The sequence below is a fragment of the Dasypus novemcinctus genome, chromosome 2, assembly GCF_030445035.2.
Source record: "Dasypus novemcinctus isolate mDasNov1 chromosome 2, mDasNov1.1.hap2, whole genome shotgun sequence".
Lineage (NCBI taxonomy): Eukaryota > Metazoa > Chordata > Mammalia > Cingulata > Dasypodidae > Dasypus > Dasypus novemcinctus.
In genome coordinates, this window is record NC_080674.1 from 106994475 (window position 1) to 107021896 (window position 27422).

At 33.5% G+C, this 27422-nt stretch overlaps 2 protein-coding genes across 25 annotated transcripts in view; one reads left to right on the forward strand and one right to left on the reverse strand.

Annotated features, from left to right (window-relative positions):
* Positions 1-10886, reverse strand: part of GIN1 (gypsy retrotransposon integrase 1) — a 33743-nt gene extending 22857 nt beyond the window's left edge. The window contains exon 1 of the mRNA XM_004477205.3: positions 10799-10886. The gene's annotated coding sequence lies outside the window, so the exon portion shown is untranslated. The remainder of the gene's footprint in view (positions 1-10798) is intronic.
* PPIP5K2 (diphosphoinositol pentakisphosphate kinase 2) overlaps positions 10692-27422 on the forward strand; it is a 90517-nt gene continuing 73786 nt past the window's right edge. For 22 of the 24 annotated variants that reach the window (XR_011646347.1, XR_011646346.1, XR_011646350.1 and 19 more), the window contains exons 1-7: positions 10834-11221; positions 19413-19746; positions 21213-21408; positions 23345-23435; positions 24621-24706; positions 25561-25715; positions 26947-27048. Coding sequence is in view for 19 of the 24 variants with exons in the window: in XM_058276830.2 (XP_058132813.1) it covers positions 19633-19746; positions 21213-21408; positions 23345-23435; positions 24621-24706; positions 25561-25715; positions 26947-27048 (744 nt within the window). In the remaining 5 variants the exon portion in view is untranslated. Of the gene's footprint in view, positions 11222-19412; positions 19747-21212; positions 21409-23344; positions 23436-24620; positions 24707-25560; positions 25716-26946; positions 27049-27422 lie in introns of all 24 variants that reach the window. The other 2 variants (XM_058276863.2, XM_058276847.2) reach the window with 2 other exon arrangements.

Below are 27422 nucleotides of genomic sequence, written 5' to 3' on the forward strand. Positions count from 1 at the left end.
TTAAGCTGTAGTGACCTCCAAATTATTAGTTAAAAATAACCCCTGTTCCTTGAGATGGTCACTGTCCATCATCATCTCCTTGTTAGTTGTCCTGCAGGAGTCCAATGAACTGGAAAACAGGTGTTGCAAATCTTCTGAGATTCAAAGCCCAACTGTTATACGGACAGCCCAAAGACCTAATATTTTGGACAGACACCTGTCAACTGTAGTACTAACTACAGGTTCAAACTAAGGGGCAAAAGAGCCATCTGTAGGGAACCGGAATTGAGTCCAACTCTGTCACATGGGAGCAAAAATTCCAAAGTAGGACCCATTGGCAGGGCGCCAAACTACTGAGCAGTCTACCCTGTCTATAGTGTCTGGATGTCTCCAGAGCCCTCAGGAGCCTCGCTATATAAGGCAATATTACTTTGGTAGTGAGATCCTGCATAAGGAAAACCTCTGGAATGACCTCCTGACTCACTTTGAAGTATCTTAGCCATATAAACTCATTTGTCTTTACCCTTTACCCTTTTTTGGTCAAGGTCTTTTTCCAGTTGCATTGCTAGCTGGTGCTTGGTAGTAACCCCTTGGTGCTTGGGAGGCTAATGCCCAGGAGTCATGTCCCACACTGGGGAGAAGCTAATGCACTGATATGCTGAGTTTGGCTTAGAGAGAGGCCATATCTGAGCAACAAGGAGGTTCTCAGGAGGTAACTCTTAGGTACCTTACAATACTAGTCTAAGTTTCCATTTCAAAAGTAAAGGTTCATAACTACAGACATCACTATTAAGGGCCCATCAATGGTCCATTCTCCTTCACTAGTCACTGGCCCTGTACTCAGGGGAGTCTTGCTGTCCCATTAGAGACTGTGGCAAAGCTCCTCAGGATGGGAATTCAATATTCTTTTGGTTGTGTGAAACTCCACCCACCGTGACAATGCACCACGAACACTTGAACACATTCATATTCCTTACATGTATGGCTCGGGTGAACCTCCTTCCATGCATTCCCCATCTCTGACACCCCATAGCAATGATCCTCCCCTGCCATAGTTGTAACCTTTCTGTGTCCAAAACTTCCTCAAAACTGAAGCCAACAAAATAAGCAAATATAAATAATAGGAAAATGATAGTTTTAAAAATAATGAATAAAATACAAAAAATTAAAAAATAAGTTTGAAATAATAAAAAATTATAAATTTAATTTTTAAAATATTGTCTTTCATTACAGTAGGATCTGTTGTCTTGTATGTACAGTGACATTTTCTTCATTTATTCCCCCAGTGTCTTATTTTTTTTTTCATTTTGTCTTCAAAGAAGCTTTAGGTTACAGAAAAGTCATGTACAGAATATAGGTGATTCCCACATACCCAACATCTTCCCCTTTTTGCCCTTTCCCCTATTAATAACATAATACATGTGGATGGTATATTTGTTACAATTGATGTACAAATATTGAGACATTACTACTAACCATGGGCAACGATTTACATTATGGTTTACATTTTGGACAATACACTTTTATAGATTTTGATAAGTTTAACATGGTCTGTATCATCACTATAAGATCATGAATGTAGAACAATTTCATTGCCCCCAAAATTGTCCCATGTTCCATCTATTCTATTCATTCCTCCCCCTTCCCTCAGGACCCACAATAAGAACCAAAATTAACTCATTGAAGGACAAGATTCATAGTTCCAAGTTCCCAGTTGGAAAAGGGATACCAGAAAATCTTTTTACATATTCCTCAATATAAGGAACATAAGGAACATATGAGTGCATTCAACTATTTTAGTTTTAGAATAATTTTGACATTCTGACCTACAATAAATGCACAGACTCCACCTCAGAAAGTCTATTTACTGAAATTAATTTTTCCACTTACAAATCTTTAACTTTCAATAACTAAAAATAGATTAAAATGGAGTAAATGCTCTCCTTAGAGTAAGCCTATAGTACAAAGGGTCAAAGGATAGAGGAGTTATTTGTGGTGAATTTGTAGCTTTAGTGTAGCAATGGATATTGAATAGATGCTTAAATTAAAAAATGTAAAACCATAAGATGATCCTTTAACTTGTAAGTTATCTCTCTTACGATAATGGGATTTATCTTTAAAACAAACAAACAAACAAAACACCCAACTTGGAGTGCCACATATATATTTTAAATTTATTTAATGAAAAACAGTATTCAGATATCTCAGAATCTGTTAAATAGTGTTTGGAAAGACACTCTCTAAATAATCAAAAACCATGACATGTGATGAATGTATATTTGACTATTATAACTGAATGCAGTTTGTTTTTAGTAAAATAGGGTGACAATGAATGTATGTGTATGCAAGTAAAAATTATGTAAGATAATCCATTTTTAAACCAATAAATTTTTTCCTAACAGTTTTAAGCTCAAATAAGAAACAGATTTACACTGATAGGAACAAGCAGAATTAAGAACTTAAAAGTCGTTCATGCCTGAGGGTAATATCTCAAGAGAAAAAAACCTTAAAGGTCTCAGTGTAAAATACAGCCTAGCAGGAAGAATAAAGGATGAGGTGTGGGAAGTGGGGGAAGGGAGAAGAGGGAATCTCCCTTTTCTTTGATAAAGCTCATTTTTGGAACTGTACATTTTTTCCCCCTCAAAAATTATGTACTCCAAATTTGGGGTTTTGTAGTAGTAACTTTAATTAATTAAATTTAATATTTTAACATTAAAAATATGATAAAATTAAACTAGAAAATTTACTGCTTGTCTTAATTTTAAAGATTATAATTTTGAATTGTATCGGTAGTAATAACAACGGTGACTACAGAATGTGAAACTGGGAATTTGGAAAAGGCATATTTGATTCCCCCTAAGAATTTGGATTTCTGCACTAAAGCTAGCTTAAGTTTTACTTAAATGTGATATAAAGCATAGGATTCCACTGAAATATACTGAAACTGAAATGGTTAAAGTAGTGTTTTTATTAAATAACTCTAAGAAGACTCAGAAAATTAGATATTTTATGGCTCTTCAGAAAGATTTCCATTTAAATTTTCTGGGTATAGTTTAAAGGGGTAATATCTGAAACATTTTCTATTTTTTATGTGAAATTTTTATTAAAGTATAACATATATACAAAATACATATATAAAAAATATACAATGAATTTTCACAGTGAGCATACTTTTGTAAGAACATAACTAGAATCCCACAAGTCCCCTACTCCTCTCAACCTGTCTTAACTCTCTCCTCCCCCAAACAGAAATAACTTCACTATTCTCTTAACAGCATAGATTAATTTTGGTCATTAAAACTGTTTAATATTGATGGAATCATATACTTTGTAAGTTTTTACAACTTGTTTTTTTTTTTTGCCTAACCTTTTAGTGAAATTCATACATGTAGTAACATGTAGTTGTAAAATTTTTTTTTCATTGCTCTATAACATTCCATTGGATGAACATACCATAATTTATTCATCCATTCTACTGTTCATGTTGAGTTGTTTGTAGTTTGGAGCTGTTACAAATACCATGAACTGTTTTATAATTCAGTGATTCTCAAACTTTAGTGTGCCTATAATAATCATCCAAGAAATTTACTAAAAATGCATATTCTTGGATGCCAACCTTAGACATTCTGATTCAATAAATATAAAATTATATATATAAATACAAAATTGTTTGCTTATGTAAACATATAATACAAATTCAGAATTTTAACCCATGAGCCAAGAGAAGATTTCAGGGGAAACTTTAAAAGCCTTTAAAAGTATTTATACAAATTGTTCTTTGCTGATCATATGGAATGCTCACTGGTACTGGGTGAAGATAAAATTAATTGAGGATTATTTGAATTATAAACATATAGCATGGTATATTAGTAACAGAATGTTGTATATCATAAAATAAAGAGCTTGTAATTTAGAAAAAGAAGCAATTTAAATCAGAGGAGGCTTTGACAGTATTAAAAATTGAATATGTGAAATATGTGGCTCTGATATTATTAGAAATTAATAATGGGAGGCATAATTGGTTTCTTCAACCAAAAATCATGCTATCAATCTAGAACTTCTAACTAGGTACTGACATCATTATAGATGTACCAGATTATGGCAAAATGAAACCACCATATAGAATTTTAGAGACTGAGTTCTTTGAGGCTCTTTGTTTTTCCTTAATTTCCTCTTCTAAGGACACCAATTGCATGCTGCACTGTAGTAGGGCCACCCTAATGCTATTTGGCTTCATCTTAACTATCTTAGCATATCTTCAAAAGTTCCTATTTCCAAATAAGCCTACATTTACAGGATCAAGGGTTAGGACTGGAACATAACTCTTTGGCAGACACAACTGAATCTATAACATCCTTTCACAAGTGTGTTACTCTTATTTTTATAAGGGCTGTCAGTTTTCATGGATCTGTAAAGAACAGAACATTTAAACAAATGATTATTTGCTTTACATAGTCACCTTGAAATTATTTAGACTATCAATCTTCCCTAGCATATTTTATTTTCCAAATAATTTACTTGATTGAATAGACACTATCAGACTGCTTCTGGGCATTGCCACAGCCTACTAACGCCTAGCTTGGCCTCTACAAGCTGGCAGAACACATAAGCCTTATAGCTTTTTCTCTCAAGAAACTCCTCTACATAACTATGGTCCCATTCCAACCATTCTCTAGACCTTGGTTTATATGATCATTTTTTCCTGTGATGGCCTATTTTTCAAGTTCTACCTGATCAAGACTTATTCATCCTTCTAAATAAAACTCCTCAATGAAGTAAGCTTTCAATGATCTCTGAATTACAAGTGATCTTTACTTCTCTTAAAATCCCTTATAAACCCATTGTGGAACTTCCCATGTTTTATCTTCTATCAGAGTCAGTTGTTTGGCCATTCATCCATATGAGCTTTTGTTTGTTCATTCATTTACCAAACCTTTATACATTCTAGGTGATGGTAATAAAAAGTTAAACATGATGAAATTCCTGTCCTCAAGAAGCTTATGGACTAATGACAGGGAGAGACAAGTAAATCAGCATTTATATCATACAGAAAGGTATTATGACAAAAGTATGCAAAGAATGCTATAAAAAGGAGATTTGTAGAGACTCAGATTCACTTATGGAGGGAGGTAAAGTATCTTGGATGAGGTAGAAGCTTGAACTTCATTTCATTGCCATTGCCTGAGTTCAGACTCATATCCGACCTTGCCTCCCCAGTCTCTGGCATAGTCCTTCTTCTTACAGTAGCTACAGAGGTCATTATGAAACACCAACCTTATCACAACACTCACCTAACTTGAAGCTATTGCCTTCCTGATGATACCTAAACTTCTTGGTCAATGTACAAGATTTTTCTTTATTAACCTCTTCACACTTATATGCTTACATCTTAATCTTAGCATGATATTTCAAACTCTAAGCACTCTTTATACAACAAATTACCATAGTTCTTCAAGTATTCCATGCAGTGTGCCTACTAAGACTTATTATTTAAATATTTAAGTCTTAAAAACTTAGTAGGCAACTTGAAAAACATATTACATTTAAGTAGAAAGAAATAATTACACTCTGATTTCATTCTTAAATAACCATAATTGCTTATTAATAGCACAAGTCCCCTGTTGGTCACTGTACTTCTCAAATCTTGGAATCAGATTGGACACTGCCAACCTCATTTTCCTCTTCCACACTGATTTTCATGTAGTACTTGTTTTATTACCACAGCAACCACCAAAAACAAAACAACAAAAACACAAAACAAAAAAGTTTTGCAAAGATACATACTAAAGGAATATATGTATCCTAATGCTGAAACTGTACATTACCTCAAGCTAGCAGCCCATACAGTGTCTGAAAGATGTTGAATACCGCTGTTTTTGTTGACAATTTAAAATATCCCACAGCACAACCATGAGTTTGCCACGATGCTCTAGAAAGCCTTAGCACACAGTTTTAAAACTGTGGCATAAAGGCATTGGGTATTAACTGAATACACAGTAAATTCATAACGTTAAATTTTTGAATGTGAAGGAAAGTTTGTAGACTGATAACTAAATAGACGCTGATATTTATAAATTATAAGTTCTCTGAGTTAAAGACTAAATATTTTTGGCAATCCTTTAATTGGAACAGAAGAAATCTGGTAAATAAGGCTAATAATGAGCTCTGTAACTGCAGAACAGAAGGCATCAATCAGGTCAGTTCCTCATTTCTCTTTTCTAAACTTTTCCTGAATAAAGATGAAAGAGGCATCTCCATAAAAGAATTAGTTTGTTTCATTTTCTCTTTGTGAAGCTAATTTTTATTACTTCTTAAAACATAAACAGCATTTGTAGGTGATATATATTTTCAATTTCCAAAAGTTTATGAAATAAAGCTTTCTAATGTAAAAGGACAATTATTATTAACAATAGGACCTAATGATTTTGTTATTTCTACTCTTTGGCATCTTTCACACAAATATGAATACTCCAAAGAATCATAAAATAAATTCTATTTCCTGAAATAAATATGAACAGATTTTTAAAAAGTCAAATATACCATACACTGCACACATAAAAAATAAGATACTGGCTAAAGAACACACAGAATATAGCAATGAAAGGGCCTAGAGACCATGATTCACCCTTCCATTTCCCAGATAAGGAAAAAAGACTTCAAATAGTTAATTTAGATAGAAATCAACTGGTTAAATATAACAGTCAACTATGGAAGTAAATTCTTTCTGAAAAACAAAAACAAAACACAACAAAAGCACATAGAAAAATCCCATACAAGCACCTGTGTAAAATGTAGAAAGCTGGAAAAAGAGTCACTCCCACCCTAACAACAAGAAGTTGGATAAACTCACTAAGATGTCAATTCTTCCCAAATTGATTTATAGATTCAATGTAATTCCAACAAGCTTTCTGTATAAATTGACAGGTTGATTCTAAATTTCATACGGAAAACAAAAGGAATTAGACTAGTCAAACAACTTTGAAAAACAAGAACAGAGCTGAAGAATTGATAGCCATAGATCTATGGAACAGAAGAGAGTATCCAGGAATAGAGCCTTACAGATCTGGTGAATCCATTTTCAACAAAGGTGCCAAGGTAATTCAATGGGAAAGGATAATCTTTTCAACAAATGATGCTGAAACAGGGGAACATCCATATGTGAAAACATGAACCTCAACTCAAACCTTGTACCATAAGTAAAAAATTAACTCACAATGGATCACAGACATAAATGTAAAACCTAAAACTATAAAGCTTCTAGATGACAACAAAGAACAAAATTTTTGTGAGCTTAGGTTAGGCCAAGATTTCCTGGATAGGAAACAAAAAGCAACATCCATTAAAAAAAAAAAAAATTAAAACTTCTGCTCTTTTAAAGAAAACGAAAAAAGAAATCTCAGACTGGGAGGAAAAATGTGAAGTACACATATTTGATACAGAATTTCTTTATTCTTATACAGAACCCTCAAAATTCAATAAGAAAACAACACCGCAATTTGAAAACAAAAAACAAGTAACAGATTTGTATACCCTTAACCAAAGAAGATATATTGCTGGCAAATAAATACTTGAAAATATGTTCAACATCATTAACGATTAGGAAAATGCCAATAAAAATTATAGTGATACCACTGCACATGGCAAAAAGTAAAAAACAATACAGAACTATAATTGACAATACCAGGTACTACCAAGGATGTAGAGCACTACTGTAGAAAATGCAAAATGGTGTAAATACACTGGATAAGTTTGGCAATATCTTATAAAATTAAATATATAATTTTCATGTGGCCCAGCAATCCCATATATATGTGAAATATATGCCCACAAAAAAACCTGAAAGTGAATGTTTCTAGAAGCTTTATACATAATTGGATTGAAAACAGTCCAAATGTTCATCAACTGGTGAATGGATAAATTGTGGCAGATTCACACAGTGGATTACTAGTCAGCATTGATATGGAACAAACAAGGAATACACTCAACAAATGAATGGATCTCGCTTAATTATCCTAAGAAATCAGGCACAAAAGGGTGACTATATATCTGGAAAAGTCAAAAGGATAGGGGGTCCAGAAAGGGTATCAGATTAGGCATTGCCTTAGGTTGGAGGTAAGAGGAGAATACTACCTACCACAGGTAATGGAAACATTCTATACCTTGATATAGTGGTGTTCACACATATATGTATTTGTCAAAATGCCTTCAAATGTACATCTAAAATGTCTGAATTTTAGTATATGTAAGTTTCTCCTAAGACTGACTTAAAAAAAAATGGAAGATTAAAAAAATCCACACATATAAAACTTGACTTTTAAAGCAATTAAAAAAAAACTGCAAAAACATTTATACATCACTTTATTGTGATGACTCTCACAACCACCTTATTAAGTACATATTAGTGTATGCAATCTATAGGTAAGAAAATAGAGGTTCACAGAGCTTACCTAAATTACTCACGAAAATTCAAATAGTGAGTGCATGAGCTAATACTTGAAACTTGGTCTGTCCTGCTCCAAATTTAATTTTAGTTTTTCTTCCCTGATACAGTAATAACTGAATTACTTGTCATCCTCAGCTTTCATAATAGTTCGTCAGGTCTCTCTGCTAAGACAACTTAAAGTGGTTTTGTAGTAAACACTTGTGATTATAATTAAAGAATGGAAAAGTCTTTCATTTTCTGTGTTTACAATGTTTAATATAGTGTTTTCCACATAGTGGACATTCAACTATATGTGAGGAAAGGTAGTAATGAATAACAAAATAGCAAATATCCCAAAGATAAACATATTTCACTTCAGAAAACATTATTTCACATGTAAATATATATGGCTTTACAATTAGGGTGCATTTAAAAAAGCATGAACTTTAGGAGTCAGAATTTCTGACATGATGCTTAAGTCTCAGTATCTACTTTGGAAAAGGGACATAATTTATAGTCCTCCTTTTTCAATTATGAGAACCAATGATACAATGGATTTGAAATGTCTTTGCAAATAGTAAAGCAATATATATTTACTGTTATAATTATCATCCATATCAAGTTGTTTAAATAACAGGACTCTTTCCTCAAAACCTTTAACTACAAGAAAAAGCACTTTTAAATCTTTTTTTTTCATTAACTGTTCAATGCTTTATACTTATGTTCATTTATAATGTTTTAATGCTAACATGGAAACCCAGTAGACTCAGGATTTATATACTTTAGGATTTTATATTATATAGTCTAGCACAATTCACAAGTTTGTGGCCCTGACAGTAGAGAGAGAGAGATAACAAATACAAAATACATCACAAAGAAAAAGCAGTTCACAAGAGCCATGACCTTTTAGGTAGATGGATAAAAATGTTGCTGCTGATAGTATTTGCTATTTAGGCACAGGTATAGCTTAAAGACCAACAGCTCTTTTTAAACTGAATTCACTGTTGGTTCCTAAAAAATGTCCATGTGGTAGTTAATATGCGAAAATGGATTTCAGCTGTTGACGCTTAACTTAGAATTTAAGTTACAATATTCAGAACAATGATAAAAAAAAAACTTTCTAGATATCACTTCCAAGAAAGAATTAAGTGATCTGTGTTGTATAAATGAAGATTATTTTACGTCTTCTTTGGACATACACGCCCATATTTTCATGAATATTTGTTAAAATAATTTAGTATGTATCAAAATACATAAAAATTAGAGAAGATAGACAGCTGACTACAGCCTTCGGTTTTGGAAGTGAAATGCCAGAGTCATATTTGATTGAGTTTTTTACACTAGTGTTTCTGTACAAAATAAAATCAACAAATGCCTGCATAAATGCTTATTGCCCAACTCCTTTAGTATTTTTACCCGTGTGAGCAATAAAGTAAGGCAGTTAAAACGTATCATTGTAAATAAAATTAGGATTTGACTTTCACCAAGTCAAAAACCAAAAAGGTTATCAATTTAAGCTGCTTCTTTAAAAAGTTATGGAAACATTTTTCCCAAGTAAAAACTAAACCTGTAATATTACAATAAGCACGTTAATTTGGGATCAGAATTCTGACTTTTAAATCATTCGAGTTTGATCTTTAAAAAATGACAATTTTTTTTGTAACGTGAAAGACGGGGGAATCTAAACACATCAAACACTTTTCTAGACTCTGCTTCAGCACGTACATTTAACGAAAATGGCTTCACCTACCATTATGCAAACACATGAAACCCCATGTGCTATGTGAATTTCTATTTTGAAAATTACGTTTCTACCCTGGCTATAAAATGCCCATTTAAGGAAACCACACAGTGATAAAGTGAATTCCTTTAAAAATAAGTGACAGGCTCCCCCCCTGAACTTCTCCCTCACAGGAAATTTTAATTTGGGGGAAAAAAAGTAATATTCCAGACTAAATGACAACTATGAGAAAATAACGGGATAATTCTTTAAGACAAGCGCCGCTCTCAACTTCTGAACTTGCTCTAGCGCTGGGAGGATCGGACACTATTTTAACCATTAGAAAGCATTTCAGGAGCGCTTCAGTGGCTCGTTAACTCATTCTTTAACACAAGGTCCAGCTACACTTTGAAAAATCAGGAAAAAGAATATTTGGTAAAACTCAGTAACACCGAGAAGGCACCTCCCAAGCACTGCAATAAAACTCGCCCTTTCCCAGCTCAGCTCGCGCAGGACGTCGCAACGCCCAAACCCCTTCCGCCCCAAGGGCGCCTGCGCAATGTTCACAGCGTCAATTAAACTTTGTCCAGTCGAAGGGAAAGGTTTCGAAATGATCAAGTTACGTCTTATGTTAAAAGTCAGTAGGTATGACAAATCACACCAAAACGACCACTCACCGAGGTGGTCCTAAACGCAAACGACAGGATTTAACCTTCCTCTAGCGACCTATCTGGTGCTGCCGGAAGCGGAACTACCCGTGTCGCTAAGGCGGCGTACTTACGGGTACGGCATGGCCTCATTCAAGGAAGAGTTGGCTCTTGCCGGAAATCGTTCAGTCCGGTGCCATTTCTGAGTGAGACCCGAGGCTGGCGGGGAAGAGGTGTGACCAACGTTGGTGAGATAAAGTGGTACTTGAGGTAACTCTGTGTGCCTCTTCAGCGGCTATTGAAGCGAGAAGACAAGATCCACGTCCTCACCAATAGTTACGGTCTCTCGACGAACATTTTTGCTCCCTGCACTCCCTGGAATAAAGGGGAAACCGAGACCTGAATGGACTTGGTCACCTCCAGCAGCTTGCGTGACGATCGCAGCCGTGGCAGGTGAGGGTACCGAGACTGGAGGAGAACCCGGGATGCGGAATCAAGTCTCCCGAAGCTTGCGGCCGCTGTCAGGCAGTTGTTTTTCTCCTGCTTGACTGCGGATCCTAGACGCGAGTTCCTCGGAAGGGCATGTGTCTTTGCGAACCGCAGCGCGGGTGTAGAGGACTGTGTAACCCTGAAAGCGGCCTTGGTGTCTTGCTTTTCATTGCTTTTTCTCTTCCCCCTCCCTATTGTTTCCCTTTTTCGCTTATTGTGTTTGAGACGCCAGATCTTTCAACTCAGCTAAAAGGGATAATTGTGGGTTGGTACTAAAGTCTGCCCTACCTCTCCACCAAAGTGGGCATCCTTGAGTTTGGGGACTGCTGTGGGAAGGCTACTTTAATTTTCATTCCTTAGTCTTCATCCCTCTGCTCGTCGTCGCTTCCATTCCTATTTCAAAAGAACAAAAAAGCCCTTTGTGTCGCAGCTCCCCCTAGTAAGGCTGCAGGTCACTGTCACTCCTGATCTGTTGGGGAGGGTGTTGCATCCTTGCACACTTTGAGGCTCAGAAAGGTCGAAGGTGGTGACCAGTTGGATCTCATTTACTGTATTCTTCACCACTTCCTGGGAATTTGCGACCTTTGGAGTCCTATGGGTAGATAGTTGCTTTATGGTGGTGGAAATACGAATCACTGCCGACTTGAGCACCTACAATCTTGTTACACCGGGGCAAGGTTTTATTTGGTATTGAAAATTCTTCAATTTTTTGCTTCAAGCAGATAAAGTAATAACTATATCTGTCAGTGCCTGAGTCCTTCCTTACATGTGCCAAGTGCTTCACATATTTTCTCAGTCTTCTCAATTCCGTGAGTTATAATGGGTTATTATCCCCGTTTTATGGAGGTGGAACTGAGGTTTAGAAAGGTTAGGTAACTCGCCCTAGGTTATTCTACTAGTAAATGATTGAAACTGTATTAAGAAACCTTAACTGCTTCACTCCTTGTTTTTAACCACCATACTACTATTATGTTTCCTCAGTTCCAGTTTCTTCACTAACATTTTCAATGGCTGAATATTCGTTCATAAAAAAAAATATTTCTGCCTACTTATGAGTTTGACTAAAGATAGAAATGATCCTTGTCTTCATAATACTTCAGAATTCATAGGTGGGCTCCTGAGTGAACCTACAGAAAGAACTATAATGATGGCTTGGAAAGATTTTAAGTTCAAATAAGGGAAGCTATGAATAGTAAGTGGACCTGACTGAAGGATGATCCAAGGTGTCTGTTTTAAGGATTAGTTAGCTTTGGTCCACGATCAATAAAGGTATGAAGAAGATGACTGTTTATCCCAGGTAGTAGTGGTCATGATAGGGAGTCTCAAGCAGGGTGGCAGGACTGGAAAAAATGTGATGAGGTCTCCAGCAGTGGCAAAGAGGAGTTTCTGTGGCTTCATTAGATGACAAGTTAGGTACATTCTAAATTGAATTGTTTGTATTTGTTCTTTACTAACCAAGTTTAGATCAGAAATCTTAATTAAAATAACAGCTAACAAAATAACAGCTAACATTTACTGAGTATTTACCTCATGCTTTTGCTATGCTACAGGCATTGTCATAGAATCTTCAAAACCAGAGAGATTTATTAACTTGATGAAGGACTCAGAGCAGCGTAGCTATCAGAAAAAGCTTTCCAACACAGTTTTGTTAAAGTCTGCAGCAATCGTTCTCAAAGTGTTAGTCCCAGATCACTAGCAGCAGCAGCATCTTGGCACTTCCAGAAATACAAAGTATCAACTCCCATCCCCCCGACTTTCTAGTTTATTAGTTTAACAAGCCCTCCAGGTGATTCTGATGCATACTAAAGTTTGAGAACCACTGCTGTAGAGTGGGCACTTTAATAGCATGGTACTAATTTCAAATTTAGAAATCAAGGTCAAAGTAGAGTTTGTCTTTTACATAGATTTTTAAAAATTCCCAAACTTCATATATGTATGATAAAAAATGTTAATCCAGAAAATTTGGTCCAGGAACTTCTGTTTTCACAAGTGTCCAGATGATTCTGATATATTAGAATTCATTTGAGAACCTTTGCTATAGAACAGGGGTTCCTAAACGGGTTCGTGAGCTTGAATTGAAATTCAAAAAGACATTAATCTTGTGGGGACGTGTTGGTGAGGGTGTGATGTATTTATTAAATAATACACAGTATAGTGTAGACTTAGTAACGGGTACATGGTTTACACCTGACTGGCAAAGGGGTCTGTGGAACGAAAAAGGTTAAGAAACCCTGCTATACAAGAAATCTTAAAAATAAAGGTTTTTTCAACTCTGATCTTTAAATAATGTAGTATCTTTAAGGTCAGCCAGTTATATATTTTATAATGCATATCTGAAGATGTAGTTTGATTAAAATGCTGAATAATGTAGAAATGCTATATGCATAAACTGTATTTGGTTCATATGTCAGGGATGCAAGTGAAATAACAAACCATTTAGAATGTCCTGGATTTCTTATAATCCTCATAAGATTTCATCTTGCATCACAATATATGAACCTCTTGAAGAGAGGAGTGGATTAAAAAAAAAATAAGGGATTTATTCCATAGCTTTAGTTTTACAAGAATTTATTAAACATTTGCAGTGCAGTAATAAGAACTTTTGGAGTCTTAATTTTTGCTCTTGAGAGAGCAGGTGACCTTTGGTTTCAACAGACCTGGTTTGAGTTCTTTTTCCACCCTTGTTAGCTGTGTGATTATGGTCAAATTACTTCAAACTTCGGAGCTTCAGTTCCTCGTTTATGTACTTCAAGCATTTTATAAAATGAGCAAAATATACCTAATCCCAGGATTGCTGTGAGGATAATGGTTAAATCACAAAGTAGTAGCTGCGTCTCAACTTTTTCATGTTATGGCATTGTCCTACTTTGCCAGGACTGTTGTAATAAAGTACCACAAACTAGTTGGCTTAAACAGCAGGAATTTATTGTCTCACAGTTTTGGAGGCTAGAAGTCTGAACCATGGTGTCGGTAGGGCCATGTTTCCCCTGAAGTCTAGGGTTCTAGTGATGGCTGACAATCCATGATGTTCCTTGGCTTGGGGCATTATTTAATCTCTGCCTCCATCACATGATGGCCATCTCTGTCTCCAACTGACTGCCCAAATTTCCTTTGCTTCTGAGGACCTTGGTCATATTGGATTAAGGGCCCACTGTCATCCAGTTTGGCCTCATTTTCACTAATAACATCTTCAAAAATTCTGTTTGAAAATAAGTTAATGGTCACAGAAAATAAGTTAATGGCCAATGGGCTTTGGATTTGAACATGTCTTTTTGAGAGTCACAATTTAAATGCATAGAAGATGATAGTATTTCAATAGTATGATTGGGAAATTGAGGAAAATGCTACTGGAGGCAACTGGGCAGGAGATTCCAGCAGGTTTATAGGCTTGGAAAACTAATTTATTGGCATACTTATAATTCATTCATAGTGAGCAGACATGTTGGGAAGCTCTGAGTTAAATTAAGTACTTATCAAGTAACAATGTTTAGTAAATGTTCACTCTTTTGAGGCTTATAATTAGAGAAATACATAAGACCCAAATAGTTACTAAATTGTGGCAAGGTAATAGGTGATAAAGGGCCAAAATAAATTATACAAAGGAAAAATCTTGAAAATTAAGGAAAGTTTTGTTTAGGAATATATATGGTATACTTGAGATGTGACAAGCACTAGAAAGACAAAGATTCTGCTTCATCAGTATTATTTCCTTTCTATTGGATCATTCCCATCAAATATTTTATAATTAAAAGCATCCTATCATAGCAATAGGGAATACATATTTTGCTTACCATCTGCTAGGTATCATTTTACTCTCCCTCTGCCTCCTTTTTTGGGTAGTATATTGTTTTTCACATTGTACTGCACATTGGAATCAGCTGGGAAGCCTTTAAAACTATCTGAACCACACTCCCAAACATTGTGATTTAATTGTCATGGTGTATGGCCTGGACATTCAGATATAAGCACTTTTATATTTTTTCTTGTTTAATCCATAGAGTAAGCTATGCGATAGGTACAAGTTTACAGATGAGGAAATTGAGGCCCTGAGAGATTAACTTGTTTAAAGTCACACGGCTGTTGAAATCAAGAATTGAACCCAGCTATTTTGACTTCAGAATTTTTGCTCTTAACCACTAGCCTATTTAACCCATTTGTAATATCTGTAAATATCTCACCCATTAAAAGAGAATAGCATAAAAAAAAAGAAAACTTTCCTTGACTTTACATCATTCTAAGGCCCAATTCTCTGCCTACCCTTTATGGAAATACTCTTCAAAAGAATTGTCTTTATATCCTGTCTCCATTTCTCCCTTTTCATTCTCTTAAGTACAATCCAGTCATTTAATAATATCGAAAACTCTTACCATGACTTCTCAGTGGTCTGTATGCATCTAAACTACTTCTCTAACTTTATTTTATACTGTTTGTCCTTTGCTTGCCTGCTGTGATCCATCTACAATGGCCTCTTTACTATTCTTTGAATGTGGGCAATATGCTAAACATGCTTCTGCTTTAGGACCTTTATCTTTTTGTTCCTTGCCTGGAGTGCTTTCAGGATATAATCCCATGGCTAGTTTGCTCATTTAATTTTGATGTCTGCTCAAATGGCACCTTATTAGAGAGGTTTTCCTAACATTTATTTACCTACTGCCTCTCTCCAAATGAATGAATGAGATGTCGTTTCAGAACTGAGCTGTAAAAATATGAGGGTATTATCTTTGTACTTCAGGCAGCATTGAAGGCTGAAACAATTTGGGTAAGTGATGAGAAAGGGACAAATAAGTTATTAATTCATACCTTTTTGGGAAAAAAAAACAAAACCCAAAACTATAAGATACACTTTTCCAAAAGTAGATTTCTACTACAACATATACGGTACATGTGTAAAGTAGCTAAAAAATGTGAGAGGTTATATTGTGAAAAGACTAGTAGGAAATACAACCAAATAGTTCTACAAACAAGAATAACAGTCAAATACTTATGCCACCGGGTGATGGGATTATTAGCTGGTTTTTAAAATTTCATTTTTATACATTGCAGTCTTTTCACAGTGAATGCTCTAAAATTAGCAAGTTTTTAAAAAATTAATTTTCAGTTCTGCCTTTAAAACAGACTTACCACATTTGTTATTTATATTGAAAATCTTAAAGAATACTTAAACTAGAAATAAGTACAATTTTTAAATGAAGTCCTGAAGTGTATATACATGCAGACACATACAAACATATATACAACACACATAAACCTATATATACACTTATGCTGGGTCTAGTATCTTTTCTCATCAACACTATTCCTGAAGGAGATAGTGCAACATTTATTACATTATTGCATATTTCTATTATCTATTTTGTTGGTACACTTACCACATTGAAACAGGAAATGTTAATTTAATTGGCTTATCTTCTTCCAAAACTATAACCACCTTAAGGAAAATGGGCATATTTAATATGACTTCATATCTCTAGCACATAGTACTATGCCTCTCATAAAAGGTGAAGAGTGTTTGAATAAATATTCATTTTAACAAATAATGAGCAATATTCTATTAGATTTGCATGTTAATAGGGAGTTTGATTTATTAGAGTGGCTATAGGAACTAAGGTTTATTGAGTGCTTAGTATATGCCAAGTGCTTATCTTACTTAGCTGTTACAGAGTTACACAGCGTTATTATACCTCCTTTTTTATTGGAGTAGAAAATGGGACTCAAAAGAGCTAGCCTAGGGAAACGGACTTTGGCCCAGTGGTTAGGGCCTCTGTCTACCATATGGGAGGTCCGCGGTTCAAACCCCGGGCCTCCTTAATCCGTGTGGAGCTGGCCCATGCGCAGTGCTGATGCGCGCAAGGAGTGCCGCGCCACGCAAGGGTGTCCCCCGCGTGGGGGAGCCCCACGCGCAAGGAGTGCGCCCCTGAGGAAAGCCGCCCAGCGTGAAAAGAAAGAGCAGCCTGCCCAGGAATGGCGCCGCCCACACTTCCCGTGCCGCTGATGACAACAGAAGCGGACAAAGAAACAAGACGCAGCAAATAGACACCAAGAACAGACAGCCAGGGGAGGGGGGGAAATTAAATAAATAAATAAAATCTTTAAAAAAAAAAAAAGAGCTAGCCTAAGTTGTTGGTTATATAGTAACTGCTGGTTATATAGTAACAGATTTAAACATATATATGTAACTCCAAAACATACACTTTCCATTATGAAAGAGTAGGGCTGTTTTCAGATGGGAGGAATTAAAGTAAGAAGAAATCAAAGGATGTCTGCCATATAATACAAAACAGGAGAACTAAGATCAACTCATCTCTGGCAGCAAATGATACAACAATTGGTAACCTTTTGTTCTTTTTCAGAAAACAACTGTAAAACTGTGCAAAAGGAAATTGGGATAAAGATATTGATTTATAAAATGTTTGCTTTCATTCTTTAATTATAAATTGTTTTAAATTTCATGACAGTCTGTGAGCAACATAATTATAATTTTAAAGATGTTCAAATTCAAGATTGGTTCAGTAAACTAGCTTTAATGTTTCATAGGGGGCCAATGATTAAACTGGAATTAGGACTTTAGGGATAGTACTCTTGGAGTTATACATTGCATTTCTACCTAGCAAATCCTTCAATACGTCTTAAGAGTATTACCTTAAGTAATTTCTTCTATTACCAGAAATCAAAGGAAGGATTTGATATGTAATTTCATATTGGTAGTTAATTAATTTTAATGTGACCAAGAAGTAAGTGTATATAAACAGCTTTGGTAAGGTTGTATCACTGTAATAAGATAATTCTTAAACTGATGTTCGTGGGTATCTGGTTATACGGAAGAACTTGGATGGAAATCACAGAAAATTGCCTACAGAACTTAGTGTATATATGCATTTTTTTTCTGGGAAGACAATCCACAGATTTGATTAGATTTGCTAAAGGGTTTTTGACTTCTAAAAGTTTGAACTGCTGTTATAATGAAATCTTGTTTTTACTCTGATTAGAGTGACTTATAAATGATTTATACATGAGGCCAGAATGCAAAATGATTATGTTCCCTGAAAAGCCCATTTGCAAACTGAACTTCCATAAATTGAAGTCTTTTTTTTTTTCAAAGATTTGTTTCTCTCCCCTTCCTGGCCCCCACCCAAGTTGTCTGTTCTCTGTGTCCATTTGCTGTATGTTCTTCTTTTTGCCCGCTAAATTGAAGTTTTATAATTGAGTTAATGTAATTTCAGATTGACATTCAATCTTGTTTTTTAAGGACATTATATCTATATAATATTAATTTTTTATTGCACATTATAATTCTAACTATCATTGTTTTATGAATATAAATTATATTAACTATAATTATTTAAATTACACTGATTTATGCTTTCTGATCTTAAGATATTTCATGCATGTGTTCTAGTTTGCTAAACTGCCAAAAGCTGATGCTAAGCTCTATTGGCTTTAATTATGGGAATTGATTAGCTTACAGACTTACAGTTTTGAAGTTGTGAAAATGTCTGTGTCCAGGCATCATCAAGGTGATGATTTCTTCCTAAAAACTGGCTGTCAGGGATCCTGGACTTTTCTGTCACACATGGCAAGGAACATGGTGGCATTTACTGGACTCTCCTCTTCTGGGCTTTATTGCCCTCACCTTCTTACTTCTGTGGCTTTCTCTCTCTTTGTCTGAATTTCATTCTCTTATAAAGGACTCCAATAAGATGTATCGGAGGTTTTTAAGTCCACATTATATTTTATCCTTTTTCTTTCCATTAAAATATTAATAGAACCGTGTGGTGAGGGAAAGAGCTTTTTAAAAGTAAGTTTATTATAATTTAAAAAATTAACTCCTAATGTGTTAGATATTTTTGGACTTGGGGAATTTAGTAGGTACTCTTGTTATTTTGCATCAGTTTGTCAAATTGCTAAGATGTAAATATTGAATATCAGTCTTAATTTTCTTAAGTTTATGGAAAGAAAATTCTATTTTGAATTACGCATCAGCTTATTGGTGCTGGTTTTAAAGTGTCATTGGAAATTATTCTGATGCGTTTTTTGAAGTACACTCTCCAAAATTATTTTCATTGCATTTTAGGTAAAAATATTGCTGTATTGATCATGGAAGCAATAGCCTCACTGCTTGTTTTGTTGTTTTTTTTCTATTTTTTTTTAACTGCAGCAACAACTTAAATATCAACAATGAAGCAATGATATCTGAGAACAAAAGAATGTTTGCCAACTAACTGTCATCAATTTCAAGTGATTGTGTAAACAGAAACCAGCTGAAACAGACCTGCCTGTCAGCTAGCTATAGGGAGAATGCTTTTCTTTGATGCTGTTTACTTAGAAGCATTTTAGAATAGATCATTTTAATTATATCTATATCAAATGAAATAAAAATGAGTGAAGCACCTCGATTCTTTGTTGGGCCTGAAGATACAGAATTAAATCCTGGAAATTATCGACATTTCTTCCACCATGCTGATGAAGATGATGAGGATGAGGATGACTCTGTAAGTTGTTTGGTGAAAAGAGACCAACACAATTTTTTATTAATCACTGTTAGTATGAATTAATACAATTATTTTAAATTGATAGCACATTTTTTACTTAGGAATTTTTTAGAAATACTTTAGACTGAAAAAGTATGTTTTGGTTCATGTGTGATGTTATTGAACCTACAGTATACCAAGAAATACAATTAGGGATCAGAATTTAAGTTGTTCATAATCTCTATTTTAGCTTCTTTCAAATGCCTCCCATAGCTCAGGGTTGGGTAGACAAAGTAGCAAGTGGAAACAAAGTAATAAAGGCCATAAATTCAAAAGATCTCTTGTATGTAGAAATATGTAACAAATATATCAAGATAAAGAACTAGAAGGAAATAATTTTAAGACTGCTGCAGAAGGAGAGCTATCTTAACCAGCTTTGATAAGTTTATCAAGTTAACATTGCATGTGCAGGTTGACCTGAAGATAACCCTCTTAACCATTCAGAAGTCCCTACAGGGTTATAATAAGTCTAATGAACATTTTTGAGCCCAAAGTATAATTTGTGACATATATGAATAGTCATGGAAGAGAGAAAGGAATTTCAATGAAAACTGGACACAGCTTTTATATATATATATAAATATATATATATATATAAATTAAGCATTTGAATGCAAAGACCTCTGAATGAATTTTGAGTAATTTTGTAAACCCATGATCTACTCATACCTTATTCTTTCTATAACCTGCTTTTTATAGCTGCAGGAAGAATCATGACCTTTGTGTTACAGAGAGGATGCCAGAGATCAGCAACACTATTAAGTGAAAATATTGAGTGTGAGGTTTGGGGTGTCAAAGGACCTTGAAAGGAAGGATGCAGGATATCATTTGAGCTTAGCAATTTAAGAGTTGAATAAGAATTAGCCAAATACCTGCTGACACCTCTGTTAGTAGTGTGGCTTATTTAAAAATTTTCTTCTAGTTGTCATTAGTGACTGACTAATATTCAGTCAAGCTTAGTCTTTAAAAAAATAGTTTAATACTTAATAGCTTCAATAGCTTTTTAGCCAGAGGCAGCATCTTATTTTAATTTTAGGCCAGAGAATTCTTTATTTCACTCTCCTTGACCTTTTACTTGAATGTAGGTAGGTTTTGGTCCTCTTTTGTCCTTTTCTGGTGTGAGGAGGGCAAATAAATGCTAGATACATTGAGAGAAGGAATACTTAGGTTTTAAATTGTATTGAAAGTAATAACAATGAAAAACAGAATTTTTCTGTTTTGAAAAAAAACTTTATAGACCTTTGTAAAAAAACAAACTATTAAATATTTATTATAGTAAAGATATAGTTTTGAAAAATGCCTTTTGGTTAATGTGTCACTTTTACCGGTTCATTGTATTCTTACCTACTTCTGAAAAAAATTTAAGATAGCTGTACTTTGGCATTTGTATCAAGTCAATCTGATTTTTTGTTTCCTTTCTGTTTTAGCCACCAGAAAGGCAGATTGTGGTTGGAATATGTTCCATGGCAAAGAAATCCAAATCCAAACCAATGAAAGAAATTCTTGAGCGGATCTCCTTATTTAAATATATCACAGTAGTAGTGTTTGAAGAGGACATTATTTTGAATGAACCAGTGGAAAACTGGCCTTTATGTGATTGTCTTATTTCTTTCCATTCCAAAGGTATTAAAGAAGAGAGGAAATCCTTGTTGTCTTCTCTGATTATAAAACTAATCCATATTAGTTATAGAAAATTGGGTAAAAAAACTCAGGAAAATAAAATTAACATCTCCCATAATAACCCTTGGATAGATAATGTTAACATTTGATGTATTTCTTTTCAGCCTTTTTTTTCTGTGTATATTTTTTAAAAACAAATTTAGTGTTACAGTGTGTGCATGTACATTATATATATAATTTTACATTCACCTTTTTTCACTATTATTTAAGAGTTTTTTTCTTTCCATATCATTCTCTAAAACCTGATTTTTATTGACTGCATGGAGTGTCATCATGTTGGATTGTCATTTTATAGAAAAGCCATGGTCCTGATTTTTTTTGCACTCATGTTCCTCAATTCTGAGAATCTTAAAATGTGGTTATCTTTGAGGGTAAGGTATTCTTCCTGCAAAAGCTATTTGCCTTTAAAAAAAAACAAAACAACTAGGTGCTATTTAAGGTTATATCCCATATACTGTCTCTTGGTAAGGAAAATGTTCCTCTTTAACAAAAAAGCAGGGAACTAACATGTAGGTGTTCTCCTATAGGCTGAATTCTGTTAGGAATCATTGATGAAGCTTTAGTCATAGGCATTGGACATCTTTAAAATAAATGATGAGTTCTTCTGAAGAGTCTTTATAAAAATTGAAAGATTTCTAACTTTTGACTACATGATTCTTGGTATATTTAAATTTTATAATCTAAGGAATTTAGGAATAAATCTTCTTTAACTCACCATAACTAATTGTTTTCTTGTTTTTTTAACTTCAATATGTTTTAATACCTCTTTTCTCTCCCATCTAATCTGGTAATGCCACAAAATATAGTGTCTCCAAGATATACCATGGTTAAATCCTAAATTTATGCTTACTTGCTTAATTTTTACCTTTTCCATACTTTCATTGAAAATATTGTGATTTACTGAATAATAGTAGGTCACATTTATTGAACACTTATTATGCCAGGTGTTGTGCTAGGTTCTTTATGTGCACATTACATTTAATCCCTCAAAAACTAAGTGTCACTTGTATAATACCCATTTATAGCCAGGAACCAGGGGCTTAGAGATACTAAATAAATTTGTCCAAGATCACAGAACTAGTGAAAGATAGAGTCAGGATTTGTACCTGGATTTATGTTCTTTAACCCTATAGCCTTTAATAATGTGTGTTGATGGATAAAATTGGAGGTGTTTAGTGTCAAAACAGAGAATTAATTGTAATCATTGATATATTTTTTAAAATTTTTAAGGTTCTTGCCATATCTGCCATTTGATTTGTTTCCATTGTAATTAGTACTTTTACCAAAGTCTGAAATTTTGGGGGAGTAAATTTCTGGTATCTTAACATTAACCTAGCAACAGCATGATTCTGCTCATATGTTTAATGTAGAAAGTAAATCCGTTGTATGTGAGTTAGTTGTTTTTTGCTGCTAATTTTAAAGGTGTGCAAGTTGTTTCAATTATCTGCTAATTTATATGTATAGGCACAATTTCTAAGTGAGATGAAGAGGAGTTGTATGTATTAAAAAATCAATGGGTGATTGTGATATACTTTATATTTCTCTTTGTTTGTGAGGTAATTTTAGCTTTTATCAGATAATTGAAAAATTAGGCATTGACTAGCATGTCAGTGTTCTAAATTTGCTTATATAGCCAACTTGATTATTGTTCCTTGTCAATCAAATTAGCTAGTGGAAAAAAAATTTGTTTAGTACTACAAGTTGAATCAAGGTTTATGTATTTGGTTTATGTATTTATTCTGTATCTGCTACAGAAGGCAGTTATATGTGAAATAAAATTATTCTTTTATAAGAGCTGGCATGAATTTGAGTTGATAAAATTATAGAGGTCAATTTATCATGAGATTGCAAAGAATATGTTAATTATGTGTGTTCCTAGGATTTCCACTGGACAAAGCAGTTGCCTATGCAAAACTCAGGAATCCATTTGTAATCAATGACTTGAATATGCAGTATCTCATCCAAGATAGGTGAGTGGCAGAATTGGCTAAATTAAGGGAAGAAAGTTAACATTCATTTAGTACCTGCTGTAAGATGACATGGCATCAGATGTTTTCACATTAATTCATTGTATTTTCAAATTAATATTCAGAAATAGATATTTACACCTATTTTTACAGTTGAAGAAACTTGAGAATCAAAGTCACAAGTAGTTCCCCAATTAATGCAGTATAGACTTAAACCAGGTTTGTTTAATTTCTAGAGCCTACTAAATGATTGAAAACCATGTACAATTTTTGGGTCATGTGACTGATAATGAAATTAGGTCCTAACTTGTTATAGGTTTTTTAAAAGAAGAAAGTATAACCATTTTGAAAATATTTTACTTTGTCTCTTAGTATTCATTTAACAGGCCAAAGCAATTTCTAAGAGAAATTGTACAATGTGACTGCATTTATATTTCATTTAATGTTTCACACTGGTGGCTACTCTTAATTTCATCCACATTCATTTTCTTTTGTGTTAACATTACAGTAGAAGATGTGTATCTGAAAATATTTCATAAGTTAGAAGGACTTTTCTTTTTGTCTTTTCTTTCAAACAGTATGCTATTAATAGCTAAACTTGTTAAACATTTTCCCTAGTCAATGTTTTGAATGCATGTTTTTATGTATTACAAATATATTTAATATGCATGTTCATTTTAAGAAGTTTAGAAATATAAATCATAAAGAAAGTCCTATAACCCCACCAGTATTTTTTTCCAGTAAAAAAGAACACATTAATACTCATATCTTACAAAATTAGTGTTGCTTTCTCTTAGAAGACTAGGAACAGTTCCCCATGCCATTAAATACTATGTGAACATAAGGTTCTATGTTTTATGGCTTTAATTCTGTTATTGAGATATATCAGCTTTATTTAAACATTTCTTTTTATACATTTACATTCCAGATTTTAAAAATTAGTATATTAATATGCTACAAAAGCATTCTTTTTGCATAATAAATTTTTGTTCTCATTGCTGAATATTTCCTTGGGATACATTTTTGAAAAATTAAATGTATATTTGTTTACTTAAAAAATAACAAGGCTCAAATACATGTACTTTTTAGTAGTAGAACAATAATAGTGTACTTTAAAAATGGTAAAATAATATACTTAATGTGAAATAGAGGGATAAAACAAATAAAGATGTTTTTCTTTTTCTTAAGGAGAGAAGTATATAGTATTCTTCAAGCTGAAGGTATTTTGCTTCCTCGTTACGCAATTTTGAACCGTGACCCAAATAATCCCAAAGGTAAGAGTAAGGGATTTTAAGCAGGCTGACTTTTGCCTCTTGACATGCTTTTGGGCCACTTCCCTTATATAATTAAGTGGGATAAACTTAAAAACTAGATAGAATACTATAAATTCTTTTAAATGATCAAATAAATAAGCATTATATTCAATTAAAATGTAGCACTATGAATGATAAGGCTAATAATTTAGGAATTATATATCCTTGTCTTTGGTCTACATTGGATATATCTCAGAATCATAATGAAGAAATTTTAAGTTACATGCTATTTATCTGTTTTAAGATTTAATATTCTGATAACATTTAATATTTTGGGAATTGTGACGACTATTTTATTTTAAAGCAATTTTTATTAAAATACACATGTAACATTTATTGTCTGACACAGGGAACAACTTTTTTCATTGCTCTGAAGGTAGGAAATTACCTTTCAGATTGGATTGCTTGCTTACCTTGCATTTGAATCACTTTTTAAATTTAAATAATTTCATTTTTGTAGTATCTATGGAACAAATGAGCCTATATACTTCTCAGAAGATGCTAACATTCTAGAGTTATTTCTCCATCTTTCCTGTGGTGTCATCTCCTATATAACTCTGAATTCTGTAGCATGGTAGGGTGAAATGGAAGTTAAAAAGATTTTGAAGAGCCATGATTCCTAATGCCATATATATCATAAGTTTTAGTAAATGTTGTTTATGTAAATATTTTTAATTAAAATCATGACAGTGCATTATCCCAGATTTCTTTGTAATCTAATCTGGTAAAAGAAAAAAAAGTCCTAAATAATAATGTATCTATAATAGATAATATAGTGTATAATTTTTTTTTTTTTGCTATTGTTTCATATATAGAATGTAATCTGATTGAAGGGGAAGATCATGTAGAAGTAAATGGGGAAGTTTTCCAAAAGCCATTTGTAGAAAAGCCAGTAAGTGCAGAAGATCACAACGTTTACATTTATTATCCAACATCTGCAGGTGGTGGAAGTCAAAGACTCTTCCGAAAGGTAAACTTTTGTTGTTCTAGTGAACGCTGTTCTTAGTACAGCCGTTGTATAAATTATATGAAGAAATCAAGCATTTAACAAAAATTAACAAAATTTACTAAATATTGAAGTCTTAGAAATATGTCATTTAGGGATAAATTAATAAAACCAATGTCATACTTTGTCAGAAATGCAAGTCATCATTTCAGTTATTTAATTGTTTAAACAAAATTCTTACCCATGAACACTGAGAATGTTGATTTTCCTTCTAGCTTCCATCTGTAAAATTAGAAAATCAGGTAAAGATCAGCAGTCTTTTAGAAAAATGGCAAAACAAAAACCCAGACTTCATAGAAAAGATAATAGCTGTAATTTTACATACATGAGAGTATGCTAATTGCACCCATAACAAAATTTGTGCAAATGAAAAATAAATGATTAACTGTATTGTATTGCTTTTTAGATTGGCAAAGATCAAAAGATTGAGGTAATTGGTAGCAGGCACAAACCCAAACATTGTTGGCAGAAATATAGCCTCTTGGCAACATAATTTTGGCAATAAATCAAATTTTAAAAGAAGTGTAAACTTATTAATAGTCATGGAAAACCAATTCAGAACATAATGAAATACCATTTTATATTTGGTGGAGTGGCAAATATTGAGAATTCTCACAATAACAAGTATAGACAAGGGTGTAGAATAATTATACATTGCTGGTGAGGTTCTAAATTATTAAAACAGTTGAAAATAGACATTGGTGATATCTTTAAGTTGAATATGAGCATATTCTATCACCTAGCAATTATACTTCTATGTGTATACGTTAGAAATACTCTGGAACTACTGGAACATGTATAACTATGCTCAGAGCAACATAGTTGTAATAGTTAAAACTTAAGGAACACTCTTAAATTACATTGATAGGAGAATGGATAAATTATGGTGTGCTTGCACAGTGGAAATTTCTATAGTAAAAATGAACAAACGAGTTACATGCAGCAACATGAACCTTAGAAACAATTCTGAGTGTTCATTGTATTCTTATGCTTTTTAATTTACAATTCTATAATTATAGCAGATTAACAGAGTGCAAAGTGCATAGTAAATATTGTTAAATATTTGTGGCTTATAAGTTTTTATTTGAAGATACCTAGAATGAAAATAGAGACAGTAAAAGGGTTACATTATAAAATTATAAAAATAAGGGAAATATTCTGGTTTTAACATTTGATGTATGTTTTTTGTTTTCAGATTGGCAGTAGAAGCAGTGTTTATTCCCCAGAAAGCAATGTACGAAAGACAGGCTCATATATATATGAAGAGTTTATGCCTACGGATGGTACTGATGTTAAGGTAGGATTGATTAAAAATCTGTTTTAATCTGGTATTTAGACTTTACCAATGATCTTAGAAAAAGAGCTGGATTAAACCTCTCTTCTGAATCTCTTTCTTCTTGACAGGAGAATCTTCTCTTTTTCTGTACCATGAACAAAATCTTAATGTTCTGTACCATAAAACATTGAGAATAATGTTCTTAATTTCTCAAAACGAAGGATTACAAAGGAGACAAATTTTATTGAAGTATAGTTATCTAAATATTTTAAAACCAACTTTATAATACACTCATATATATGAGTCTTTAAGGGCATTGAATAATAAATATAGTGGGTAAGGGTCTAATATCCCTCATTTTCCAAGTGATGATTGGTTTCAATGATGTTGTGAGA